General features: G+C 35.7%; 1 protein-coding gene across 1 annotated transcript; it reads right to left on the reverse strand.

Annotated features, from left to right (window-relative positions):
- Positions 1-421: 421 nt before the first annotated feature.
- Positions 422-8041, reverse strand: LOC122308421 (probable sucrose-phosphate synthase 1). The gene is made up of 14 exons (XM_043121740.1): positions 7692-8041; positions 7497-7586; positions 6265-6506; positions 5906-5969; positions 5081-5779; positions 4445-4561; positions 4149-4280; positions 3850-4026; positions 3377-3430; positions 3225-3287; positions 2158-3117; positions 1828-1955; positions 797-1068; positions 422-559 (listed from the first exon to the last, which is right to left on the reverse strand). Exons 1-14 carry the CDS (start codon positions 7872-7874, stop codon positions 540-542), a joined length of 3201 nt encoding a protein of 1066 aa, XP_042977674.1. The 5' UTR covers positions 7875-8041; the 3' UTR covers positions 422-539.
- Positions 8042-13049: the final 5008 nt, after the last annotated feature.

The raw sequence follows: 13049 nt of genomic DNA on the forward strand, positions 1-13049 counted from the left end.
ATTACAACTTTCTAAATTCCCACAAAATATAATAAACAATTCTAACTTTTTTCAAATTCCGAATAATATTTCATTCAACTTTCATCTAAAACCATATCATCTCATCTCACTATCCAAATCGCACCTAAATATCCTTGCTACTCATGTACACATCATACTGTATATAATGATAACAACTACTATAATATGCATATATATAGTATACGTATGTTTTTTATTCTAATTTCACTAAACTTTATAAATATACATATACATATATATACACAACGTATTTTAAGCAGACGTTCTAATTTCTAATGATTTCCTGCTTTGGATAATTTCTAAATTCAAATGGTACTCAACTAGTCCTGACTCCAGCTGACCTGTATCTTCACTCCCGGAGAAACATATACGCACATGTAGAACAAATGAAATCGGCGACTAGAAAGCAACGAAGTAGCTCTTTTTCTTTTATTCCCATTTTGTAGACTAATGCCGTGTTTTGCAGAGAGAGAGAGGGAGAGAGGTGTCATCCCAGAAGCTCAGCAACCATATACATGTTACAAGTTACAACAGCCAGCTATACATGCAAACGGGAGACAAGTAGGCTTCTTATTCAGAAACACACATACCACTGAAAGTTTTAGATTGTAATACGAGGACATGTAAAGGTAAGCATGAAAGAGAACGTTAAAGAATAAGGGAATTCTTATGAGGAAGTTGTAAAAAACAGCAACTGCTGCCACCCTCTTACAGGCTCGCAAGAAATGAGGGCCTTCCATTGACAGGTAATGAGGATACGCTTGCAACTACTAACCTTTGAGAAGACCTAGTTTTTCCAAGGCAGCCCGGATATCATCATCGCTACCACACTCTTCAATTGTCTGAACAAGGCTGTCGGATGGCAAGACATCCGAAAGTGGGTAGCTTCTGTTACCATGAAGTTGAGAAACGTCATTGCTACAAGTTCCCTTTAATATTACACTTTTGTGAAGCCCACCAAGCAATCCTTCGTAATCCGTGTCCCCACATTCTCCAACAAAAACAACCATCTTTGAAAGCTCCACACCCCACCGAACGTATAGATACCTGAAGAAAATTCCAGGCTTGGATATATTATGCAAGGAAGTTTCAAGCTTGTGATAGCGTGCAAGGAAGTCTGGGGCTTTGATACCAAGGAATAGGAAAAACCGTTAGAAGTTCAAACCTCAGCCTTCTTATGAAACATGCAATGGGCCAGTTCCACCACTCAATAGGTGGCCCCAAAGATCTTTAAACTTCGTCGATTCAACCATGAAGGAACAGCTCATGGTTGCCAATTTACTAATTCACAATTTTTCCTATCAAGTAAATGAAAGCAGTTCTGGAATTCTAAACAAGTACACACACACACACACACATATATATATATTGTCTAACACCGATATGATTTACCAAAAGAATTGTAGATGGACCTTTACTCCAAAATCTATTTCTTTTCATACCAAAGCAAGAAGTCACAACTGCCATGCATTATTCGTGAACTTTTCACAATCCATTTATTGGCATGAAAATTAATTAGATCTTGTAGTTATGAGTTTTTCAACCATGGACAAGAGAATACACTTTGTTTAAAGCAAGACAGTGGGGGAGTTCAACCATCAGATCTCACCCATGAGATACGATGATCAATGCCATTGGGCCAAGGGCCACTGGAAATATTAGAAGGCACTTAACCAACTCAAGTCATGATTCTTCAAGATCTAGAATTGTATGATTTCAGAGAGGAAAAAACAGAGTTGCAAAATATTTAATCTACATTGTAAAAAATAATTAAGCTACTAATAAAATAATAAAAAAATAATATACCTAAGGGCTTGGGAACGAGATGCCAGAACAGGAATCACATTAAGCCTGGTCCCATTTTGACCACAAATAACATGGCAACGCAGAGCCTGAATTCTCAGCCACTTCCTAAGCTCCTTCACAGGAGGTAGCTGCAAAGATAATATCAAAAGAAATCAAAGATGATTCTCATTATGTAACCTCAACAGTAGTGCACCTCATACATGTGAAACCACTCGAAATTTTAAAAATAATAGAAAAAATAAAAAAATAAATTCAATCTCCATTCCAGTAAAGACAATATCACCTGTTTAACCCACAATTCCCAGCTAAAAGCAAAACAAAAAAAATTACCATTCCGGGCATTTGCACTTTAAAAGCATAACAGTAATTTGTTGAAAGTTGTTCAGCGGTAGTAACCAGCGGTGTCTCATTCCCAGTATTCTTATCAGTTATAGATGCGGCCCAACGAACCAAAGCCTTCCTCAATCCTTCTGCACCCCAACGGTATTCGATATGTGAGTGGTAATATAAGTCAACGACGAAGGGTCCATCCTCTGGGTTAAGAGATGAATAGTAGAGATCACTGCCACTGTTGCAAATGAAAGCATCAAAATCATTAGGATTCAAGCCCCCCAAGACCAAGATTTCATATATCTCAGATATGGTCAAGGATGTTGACAGTATGAACCCTATAGAGCCTTCACTCCTCCCCTGTTCCGCAGCTTTAAAAACCTTTCTGACGGTTTCGAGTAGACCTGTATCACTATCACCATCCACAGCAATGACAAAGAGATATTTCCTCCTCCTCAATGCTGGAAACCTCCCAGCACTACTATTTTGATCTGCTTTCTCTGTGGACCCAGCCTTTCGCGCATCCTTTGAAATGCCCTTTGACCATGTCAGAACAGCAGTCTCTAATTTACTACCCCTATCAGCAGCATTTCCTTCAGATTCTGAAGAAATATCATTTCCACCAGCTCCACTCTTTTCCCCATCGAATGAAAATTTTAAGTTCAAAGATAGATCCTTTAAAGAGAGATCCTGCATATCTCTCAAGGAATCTCCTTGTGACTCTGATTCTGAATTTTCATCTTCATCATCATTTCTTTGCCACTGTGGATACCTTGCTTTGCAACTTGCTATTCGAGATAGGTATGTCTTGCAATGCTCTGGCCACGAAAATAGATGAATATTTTTTAAACCATTCTGCTGGCATCTTGCCCAAAGCTGTTTATCTGCAACAAGCTTTAAAAGAGCATCTGCAATGGACTGCTGATCATGGGGATCCACTAGAAGACCATTGTCAAGTACCTGTGAACCTCCAATCAGTTTAACGGCACTGGTTGAACCTCCTCCATTTCTGTTTTACATAATAGACATACAATCTACTACCAAATACAACCAACTAGTAGGCTTACCCGATGTATATCAACAGGACCTCCATTTTTGGTGGCAACAATAGGCAAACCATAAGCTGATGCCTGTGGCAAAAGACGAGCAGGAGTTATACTGGTTTTGTATTTTGACTAGTCTGAGAAAGATTAAATCTTCTCAAGTACAAAACAAGAACCTCTAGTAGCGTAAGCCCAAATGGCTCCATGAAAGCTGGATTAATGAAAACCCCCTGCATTCAAATCGGAATGAAAACTCCAATAAAAATTACTGCAAATACGCATCTCCACAAGTGCAATAAAAACATCCATTATCATCAGAGCACTAATTAATTAAAAAAATAAAAAAAACTGGAAAACAGCGGTCATATCAAATTCTAATATCACTAGATACCAAAATAACCACAGTTGGGAAAAATCAACAGTTATAGTTCCAGATATCTTTAAAAAAATGTAGAGTGCAGTCCTTGTAGGACTTCATGACTTTGGCAAAAATGAACCATGTAAGAAAACATATATAGTCAGCTGACTGCACACTGCACAGCTTCAAAGGTGGACTATATCAACATGCCATTTTTCCTAATTAAAGCCTAAGGTGAAACCATCTCTCATCTCAATCTAATACAACTGATATATGAACTAGAAGGACCACCTTTGTCTTTGCTGCCAGACGATATATGTCAGGAACTTCAGACTGTTTGTGGTGTTTGGGGTATGCCACTTGCCCATAGAGATCATGTTTGTCAATAAGCTTAAGCACCGAGAGAAGAACAGAAGAATTTGTGCTTGACATTTCATCAATTCCATCTCGGTTACCCATAATAAGCGTCTGCATAGTACAGAGAGAGAAAAGGTACAGGACACAAAACAAGGTACATATCAATTTTAAAAATTCAGCACAATGAATAATATTTCTTCACCAAACAAGTGTCATGAGGTGATCCAACATACAAGGTTAGCAAGCTCCCTTAGTGGACGGCATTCACCAAATGCTTTGACCAAAGTTGTGATGTTCTTTTTGGGATCTGCTCTAGCAAGGGCAAGTATCATAGGCTTGCGAGGGTTGGTAAAGAAGCGCATTATCTGTAAAATATTGAGTTTAAGAATGGCACAAATTCACCAACCGAATAGACCATGAAAACATAACATCTAGTCTTAAGAACATTTAACGGATCAGGATATCTTCAAGCATCTATTGGCTTCCATCTAGGACACATCAAAGTAATAACAAAAGGAGTCATTTGAACCTCGGACCAGATATGTGGATCTGGAGATGCAGGATGATCCTCAGTTCCTTCTATCTCCCCATCCATATCACCACATTGAGGAATAATATGATGGAACTCCATTCCAGGAGGAATTACCTGCAAAGATGTACAAAATGATAAAATATACTAACGTATAAGAAGGAAATTTACCTAAGAAATGTCAGCATAACATGGCAGCAATAGGACCACATTTACGTATATGACATTTTAACTATTACTTTGAATCAGGATGGTAAACAAAACGCTGACTGTCTTCCAAACTCAATTTGAGCAAGCATCTCAATCCTCCCTAAGGGCCTTGTAATGACCAGAAAATGAAGCCATCTAGAGCCGTCACGGTTGTCCAAGCTACGTTCACATGTCGTACACAAATTAAAGCTTCCTTTTTTTTCTTGAGGTGAAGCAAGAAAAAAGAATACCACGTCTTTGCATCCTCTAATATAAACATGGGGCAATTTACTCAGGATTCTCTTTTTCTTTTAACTCAGTCAAAGAAACCATAGCTCAGGATCTATGAATGGCAGCTTCATAGCAGGAAACTCTAACATGTCTTAACATTTAATCAAGAAAAATCAACTACTGCTTCCACAACGATATAAGACTCCCATTACTTACCTCCATGCGAGGCATGAACCTGCCATAACAGCTAACATTACGCTTGATCCTTGCCCGTAATTTACGCTGCAGCACTGGATCAAAACCATCATACAAACGCCATTGCTCCTCTATCTCCTGTCTAGTGCTGGTTATGACTATTTCAGAGGCATCAAGGGATAACTCCTCAGCCTCTATCCGACGCATAATTTTGTATGTCGTGTTTATCTCATCCTTGGATTGGCGGCCTTGCTTTAAAAGTTGTTCCAACTTGTCTCGGCCAAGTGAGTGGCCGGTAAAAAGCATTGGTACATTCAAAGCACCAGATAGAAGAGCAACAGAGTCACCTGCATCTGCATAATGCCCGTGGATGGCAACAGGCCAGATTGGATGCCCACCACCTATTTGCTCACCCAAAACTTTGGACATCTGTATTATGTGATTAAGTGCACCATCAACGAATTCTGGGATGTATGGCCACAGAAGTTCCTTGGGAATATATTTATCTTTTGGACCAAATGGTATTCGAATAATATAGGCACCACTGCTCTCTCCCATGTCATCCATGTAACCTTCTGAGTTTCTTGGAGTTAGCATCTCCGTGGGTTCACCATAACTCCAATCTACTTCTGGTGAAGATACTTGTCTAGTCAACAAATCAACTCGATACACCCCTGGCATTGAGCCCAAGGCCCTTGCAAGTTCCACAACATACTTAACCTAAAAGAACAAAAACCAAGATCATTCAGAAATCAACATAAGCTGATGTATTAATGTATACAATGCAACTGCAAATATATGATCAGGAGCGCATTGGCAACTGATATTGCAACATCTAAAGATTACCTGACCACCAGTATCAGAATCACGACCAAGCTCCATATTTTCACCCCGTATAAGACCATGAAGGCTGCACAGATATTAGTTGTTACAAAAATAACTAAAAAACATCATGCGTACAACAGAGATATCAAAAAGTTTGTACACCTCAACATTGAGTATTATAATTATATCAATTATCATTACAGCATGTGTATGCTTAGTTTCTCTTCAGCAGCAACCCAATTGATGCTTAAGAATAGTTAAGGTACATAAAACAGAAGTTGTAAGCAATATTTTTAATACAATGTAATAGAGCAACACCAGGTATTCCATTCACAATCCTGTTGCAGGCCAAATGTAATGAATTAAAGTTCAGTTCATGCCTTACTAGTACTATGTACAAGTTTTTTCCTTTCTGTTGAGCAGCCCATGTCTCCATTGCATCAACAGAGCTGATTCTTGGCAATCTGGGTCTGTTGCTCTCACCATGAGCTGATATGTCACTAACTACATCTCCTTTCTCTCCCTCTGATAAGTCTTCAGACATATCAGCAGCTACTTCTCTGCGGCCCCGTTCCCGTTCAAGACGGCGTTTAGCCATCCTTTGGGCTTCTTCTCCCTCATGCTACAATAAGAAAACAATAGATAGGACCGGTACATGATGTCTTCTTCAAATATATACAAGCCCCGTGTAAGTTCTTAAAAAAAAAAAAAAAAAGAGTGCACCCCACCAGAAAAACTCACTTTTTCTTTGTGGGGTCCACATTTTTACAAAAAACTAGTAAAATTGGGGCTTATACCTAGCATTACTCATCTAAGAAATAGTTTGAAAAGCCATAGTTGAGAACGAGTTCAAGGTTCCCTGCCACCCACCATCTTTAACATAAGACATCCCAACTTCTTGTCATTATAGATTCAAGTTGTAAAAGATTGGCAGAGTAATAATTTGTAAGACAACTAGGATTAAAACTAGGCACTCCTTCCAAAGACTACAATTAATACCAACAGAATTCCTTTTTTCTTTTTCTTTTTTTATAGGTAAAAGTAAAATTTTATTGATATAAGTGGCATTACCCAACAGAATTCAAATGTCATGGATTGCCAATACTTTGCATTCTGCAATACCACTCAAAATAAAAAGTACGAGATTTCAAATTCTCCAACAAAATTTGGAAAAGAGTACCAAGTTCTTCAAAAAATAGTATCAGTATCTGTACCGGTCAGTGGTCAGCAATTTGAAATTCCAAATGGAGAAAATAAATCCATTGAAATAATGTTTTAGAAAAAAAAGAACGAAATAACGGTGAATCAGAATCCCTTCTGATATCAGAATCAACCGGCCAATCAGAACCATACCAGTGCACAAACTTTTACATCAAACTCTGCACAGACTAATTATGCGTACTAAATGAACAAATATACACAAATGCACAAAGTCCATCAAGCACCTTCACCTGTACTTCACATATACCAAAAATATTTCATTTCAATAAAACAAACGATCACTTCGATTCGGGTAAATCCAATGACAAGAAGCAAGCAACTAAAGCCAGTAATCCAAATAAATGAAAAGATAGTAATCAAATTATTTTCTTAGAAGAAAAAAAAAAGGAACCTGCTTTTTCTGGCGAGCCAGGTTCCAAATCCTCCAGCTCAGATTTTCCAATCTAGTGTTCCTCTCCTGCGGACTCCTCGTCGCCGCAGCCTACATCACACGCCTCATGGTGAATTGTATATTAAGGGCCACGTAGAAATAGTCACCGAGACAGAGAGAGAGAGAATCATATGAGGTAAAGAGATGTGCACCGACCCGAACCCAGGAGCGGTGGAGATCGGTCTCATCGAAGCCGGTGATGACCTCCTCAACGAAGTAGCGGGTGGGGCTGAAGTGGCCTCGCTCTCTGAGCAGCAGAGAGGACTTGGCGCTGTCTAGGCCAGGACCCACGTCCAGGATTGCTTCCAGGTAGCTATTTATCCAATCATTCCCGGCCATTCTGCACCCTTTTCCCTCTGGACCTCCCGGCGAATTCCTCTGCTCAGCTGTACGGGACAGCCAAAAAAACAGACACACACAGACGGGAAGAAAACAAAGTCGGCTTCGGAGTTTTGTTGGTTTTACCTGAATGCTGTGGCTGATATACCCTTTACGACACTGTGATCCAACGATGGATACAAAAAAATTTAGAATCAGATTGCTGAAACCATCTAATTTAGACAAAAATAAAAAAATAAAATTTATCAGATCTCTATGGATGAAAGATTTACACGTGTAAAATCGCAAATAAAGAAAATCTGTTGAACAAAAATTATAAAAAAAATATCTTATAAGTCGGCAGTAAACCATCATTTAGATATTATAATTATAAGCAAAATTACAATAGGTTACGTTTAGATATTGAGCTAAGTTGAGTTTAATTTTTTATTAGTGGTAGTGAGTTGAGTTAATAGAGTGAATTATATGAGGTCATCTAATATGAGTTTAAATATATTTAAATGTTAAGATGAGTTTAGAGATATTTATGAAAAATTAAAAAAAGTTGTGGGTCCTATGTATAAAAAGATGTTGAGTTAAATAAGATTGTGAATCTTACATATAAAAAGATTTTGAGTTAAAATAAATTTAATAATTTGAAAGTTGAGTATTTAAATATTAGACTCAACATAAAATTAAAATGAACTGAGTTGATCTCAGTTAAATTTAACAAACAAACGAGCGCTTATCTCCGTTTCTTTTTTTTTTTATTTTTTATTTTGAATAACCCTTATCTCCATTTCAAACCATGGTATCATAGGACCCAAATAAATAAGATCAAAAAATAATATTACAACTATTTCACAACCATTTTTTTTTAAATTATAATTATTTTACAACTCATTTTATAAATAATTAATAGTTATGCAGCTTTATTACAAATAACTTCAATTTGACATAATTACCTTTCCTTTGAAAGAGTTGTAAAAGAATGGTAAGTTCATCAATATTCTACCAAAGTTTTATTAATAATTTTAGTTGTAACATTGACTAATCTTAAGGATTTTAATGAATGAGAAATTCTACTTTCATTTTATTGAAAACATATTTTTTTCTAAATCTTGAAAATATGAATACTCGGCTGTTTGGAAGTGAAGTTTCCATGTCCATGGAATCATGGATGATTCTTTTATCTTTTTACCAGGAAATATCTAATATAATAGTAACGATGAATATCTTAAAACTGGAATGCTAAAGTAACATATGGGGATCTTGACGGGGGATTTTGATAGTAATTTTTTTTATTTAATGATTAATGAAGTAATTTTTAATGATATTATGAATTTTTTTAAATAATTAAAAATATTTAAAAAATACATGAAAATAAAATAAAAATTAAACTGTCAGCATCCCCATGTGCGCCTGTAGAGGCACTCATCTTAAAAATGGCATTTCACAAGTTGTTCTCTCTTCCGAACAACATCACAAATATTCATGGGGAAAAAATCAGCATCACAGTTCTTAAACTATTTTATACAGATAATTCCACCTTTTTCTACAAAATTTCAACTCCAAGATACACGTACACCACCCCATATTCGGATATTCCTTTTACTTTCACTTTTCTGGAATGGGATATCCTTATTCTAGATCTCTTTTATGATATTTTTATAAAAAAATAAAAATAAATAAATAAATAAGAGAAAAATATTTTTTTAAAAAAATTTTATAAAAATAAATTTATAAACTGACATAATTTAATATATTATAAAGTCATATAAATTTATAAATTTATTTTTATAAAATATCGAAAACTTCGAAAGGAATATACTAAAAGATATGATGACTTTGCTTACAAACTTGAATAAATGTATATAGGCAGTTATTATAATTGAATAGCATTGATTATACACCAAAAATCAAAGGTAATTTACTAGAAATCAAGGATACCAAATAAAGTCTTATACCTTTTTATAATTGTCGGCAGAGAATTGACAAATTCATTGTAGTTTACTGAAAATATCATGAACAAATACATCTCAACTGCCTAATGGGTCGGGTCAAACCCAATCATGGTGCTACTTTATATTTACAAGGACCATCCTTCTATGACGAATATTCCTTCTTTCTTTCTTTTTTTAATTATGAATATTCCTTCCTTTTTTTTAATGATGAATATTCCTTCTTATATATACCATTTAGAAGGAAAATGTGACATCCATAAGATAGCTGCAAAATTATTAATAGAGGCATAAAACCGAACTGGATTTTTTTTCGGTCCAGTCTAAAATCTAGAAATCGGGTGAATTCAAACGGTTATTAATCCGGATTGGACCCGAGTGGGTAGACCCGGAGTCGGTTCCAAGTCCGATTTTTAACCCAATTATCCCTAATCGAATACTTTTTAAAATACATGAATTTTGTTGCAAAATAATGTTGTCGTTTGCAAATTATAATTAAACCCTTGAGAAGTCTTCTTGTCACTCTCTCTCTCTCTCATCTACAGTCTCCTCTTTCCCCCTTGAAACGACAAAACCCTAGCATCCCTAAACGAGATCCATCACAGCTAGTGACTACTAGTGGCCGCCATCCTTTAAAGTCATTTAAGCCCTCTCTCTCTCTCTCTCTCTCTCTCTCTCTCTCTCTCTCTCTCTCTCTCATTGTTCTTCAAACTACAAGTTACTATTTTGAAATTGATCTTCTACAGCTTTCCAGGTCTGATCACTTTGTTCTCATGCTCCCTTTTGAAGTCCGATTGAGTGATCTCTTGAGGAACCCTAGATTTCTTATTTGAGCTTGAAAGAGAAATCCTACTTGCAAGGCGATTTATTGTCATTTATTGTGATTTGTATTTGTGATTTTTTATCCTTCTACTTTTGGGTTCCTTGTCATTTGTTGTGATTTGCCATATATTCTCTCGTTTGCTTTTACTTCTTCATACCCTTTATGTAAGGAGGACTAAAAAGGCTTTAGAGATCATAGATTGATGATTTTCTTGAATTTAAAAATGGGCTATGGTTTTGGGTTTGTCCACATATTGTTATGGTTTCATAGTTTGTGATGATGATGATACATGACTAAAGCTCACATTACTTTTGTTTATATTAATTTAATCATCCAATAATTAAGCACATAGGACCAATGACCTTACTTGAAAATAGATTCTTTTCTTTTCTTATGCCCTCTTTCCACATCTCCAATGATCAATGCCCATTTTGTCAAGCTTTGAAATCAAATTACCAGAGTTCTAGCGAGTTCCATTTCCCTACACCACAGTGTTGAGAATGACTACTTCAAGGATATAGTTTAGTGACTGCTTGGAGAGAATGAATATTTCCTTTTCCTTTCTTGTTTTGCTTTCTCTTTTTCTTTTTTGTGGATGGTTCATAAAACATAAACTAGGGTTGATTGTGTGCCTAATATTTCCATTTTGTCAAATCCAAAAACATGTCATGATAATGGATGCAGCATCATGCATCATGTGTTTGATTTTTCAAAAATGAATAATTCCTGCCTAAGACTTGCTATGAATAATCTAATGTCGTAACAAACATTTTTTCATGCCCTATGAAACCTTTTTTTTCTTTAACAAAAAGAAACAAAATCTCATAAATCTGTAGGGTTATCTTCTTTGAATATGGAGATATTTATGTTTTATGATACTATAACACCCCTTCCCATAGGTCACAAATGTTACGAACATTCATAACATAATGCCCAGTAAAGAGATTCGAAGTTATGAAATTACCTCATTTATTGAATCATTAACTAATTTAACATAACAATCTTTGATAACCTAAAGCTAAAACATAATGAAAAGCATAAGCTAGTTCTATATGGTGATCACTTATTCAAATATTATAATCATAAACTAAATATTTATGGAAATAACACTTATTCCAATCTAGGTCTGTGAACTAATCTACTCCTAACTCTCCAGCTCTACATCCTCGCAACCAACATCTGAGACATTAAAACGTAAAGACAAAAAACAAATGAGTGGAACACTCAATAATAGCATATCATAATATAAACTTAACTTGGCTTAACATTAGGCTTGATTTATAAAATTTTAATGTACCATAACATATGCAGAATTAACAACATTGTAGAATTTCATGTAACATGATGCATGAAAGACTCACTCCTTACATTTTCTAACAATCATATATGACTTATTCATTTTTTCTTTTACTTATTAGTGGTCATCATTACATCTGTGAATCAATCCAATTATCGTTGACCACATATACTTATCGTGACCTAAGGTGAACCACGCTTGGATCCGTGATACCATATAACTATCATATCATGTAGTGATACACGCTTGGTTTCATGTTATCACTTAACACATGATAAACTACGCTTGAGTCTATGGCATCATCTAACGTATCATAACATGTAGTGAAACATACGTGAGTCCATGTATTACTTAGCATATGGTAAATCATGCTTGAGTTCGTGACATCACATATCATAACCTGTGGTGAAATACGCTTGGGTCCATGTCACTTCAAAACATCAAATCCTTCATGTAATAGACCGTACATGAGTCTGTGGCTTGCACACCCATCCATAACATAAAGCTAATTTAAAGTTTACTCGTCAGCCATGTGTTTTCTTAATATCGTATGTAATGCATGAGACCATATTTGATTTCATGAACTTTTCCTAGCATGGCATACTCTTGTGCATGGCATACTATTATACATGGTCTATTGATGTGAGTTTTACACCGCATAGCATAACATATGCATGGCATACATGATTTGAATATTACATAGCATACATGATCTAAACATTACATGAACATTACATGGCATACATGATCTAAGTATTATATGGACATTAAATGGCATACATGATGATTTTCATAATATCTCATCCATCCAGCAATCCATACCAGCATAACATCACAAGCATATCATCGTAATTCATTGAAATTCATGAAAAGGGGTCAAATCTTGACTTGGCTCGAAGCGTAGGTGAACATCAGATTTTTCATGCACAAGCAGAATAATTACAGCACATATATAATTATGATCATGCTACTTACCTCTTAGTATTGCTTCTTGATTCCTACTTCGCTCGTCACCTATACTAGATACTAGACATCACTAACGTTTCTAGAAAACGTGTTGTAGCATTTAACTACTTAAAAATCATACCATAGAGATCGTTTAATAAATATTCGGT

Source organism: Carya illinoinensis, chromosome 4, assembly GCF_018687715.1.
Source record: "Carya illinoinensis cultivar Pawnee chromosome 4, C.illinoinensisPawnee_v1, whole genome shotgun sequence".
NCBI lineage: Eukaryota > Viridiplantae > Streptophyta > Magnoliopsida > Fagales > Juglandaceae > Carya > Carya illinoinensis.

Excerpts from the sequence above, each read along its gene's own strand:
- LOC122308421 (XM_043121740.1), bottom strand. The coding sequence starts at position 7,874 with ATGGCCGGGAATGATTGGATAAATAGCTACCTGGAAGCAATCCTGGAC. Across the intron at positions 4,281-4,444 it reads ATCCACATATCTGGTCCGAG|ATAATGCGCTTCTTTACCAA; the intron begins GTTCAAATGACT and ends AATATTTTACAG. Across the intron at positions 4,027-4,148 it reads TAAGGGAGCTTGCTAACCTT|ACGCTTATTATGGGTAACCG; the intron begins GTATGTTGGATC and ends TGTACTATGCAG.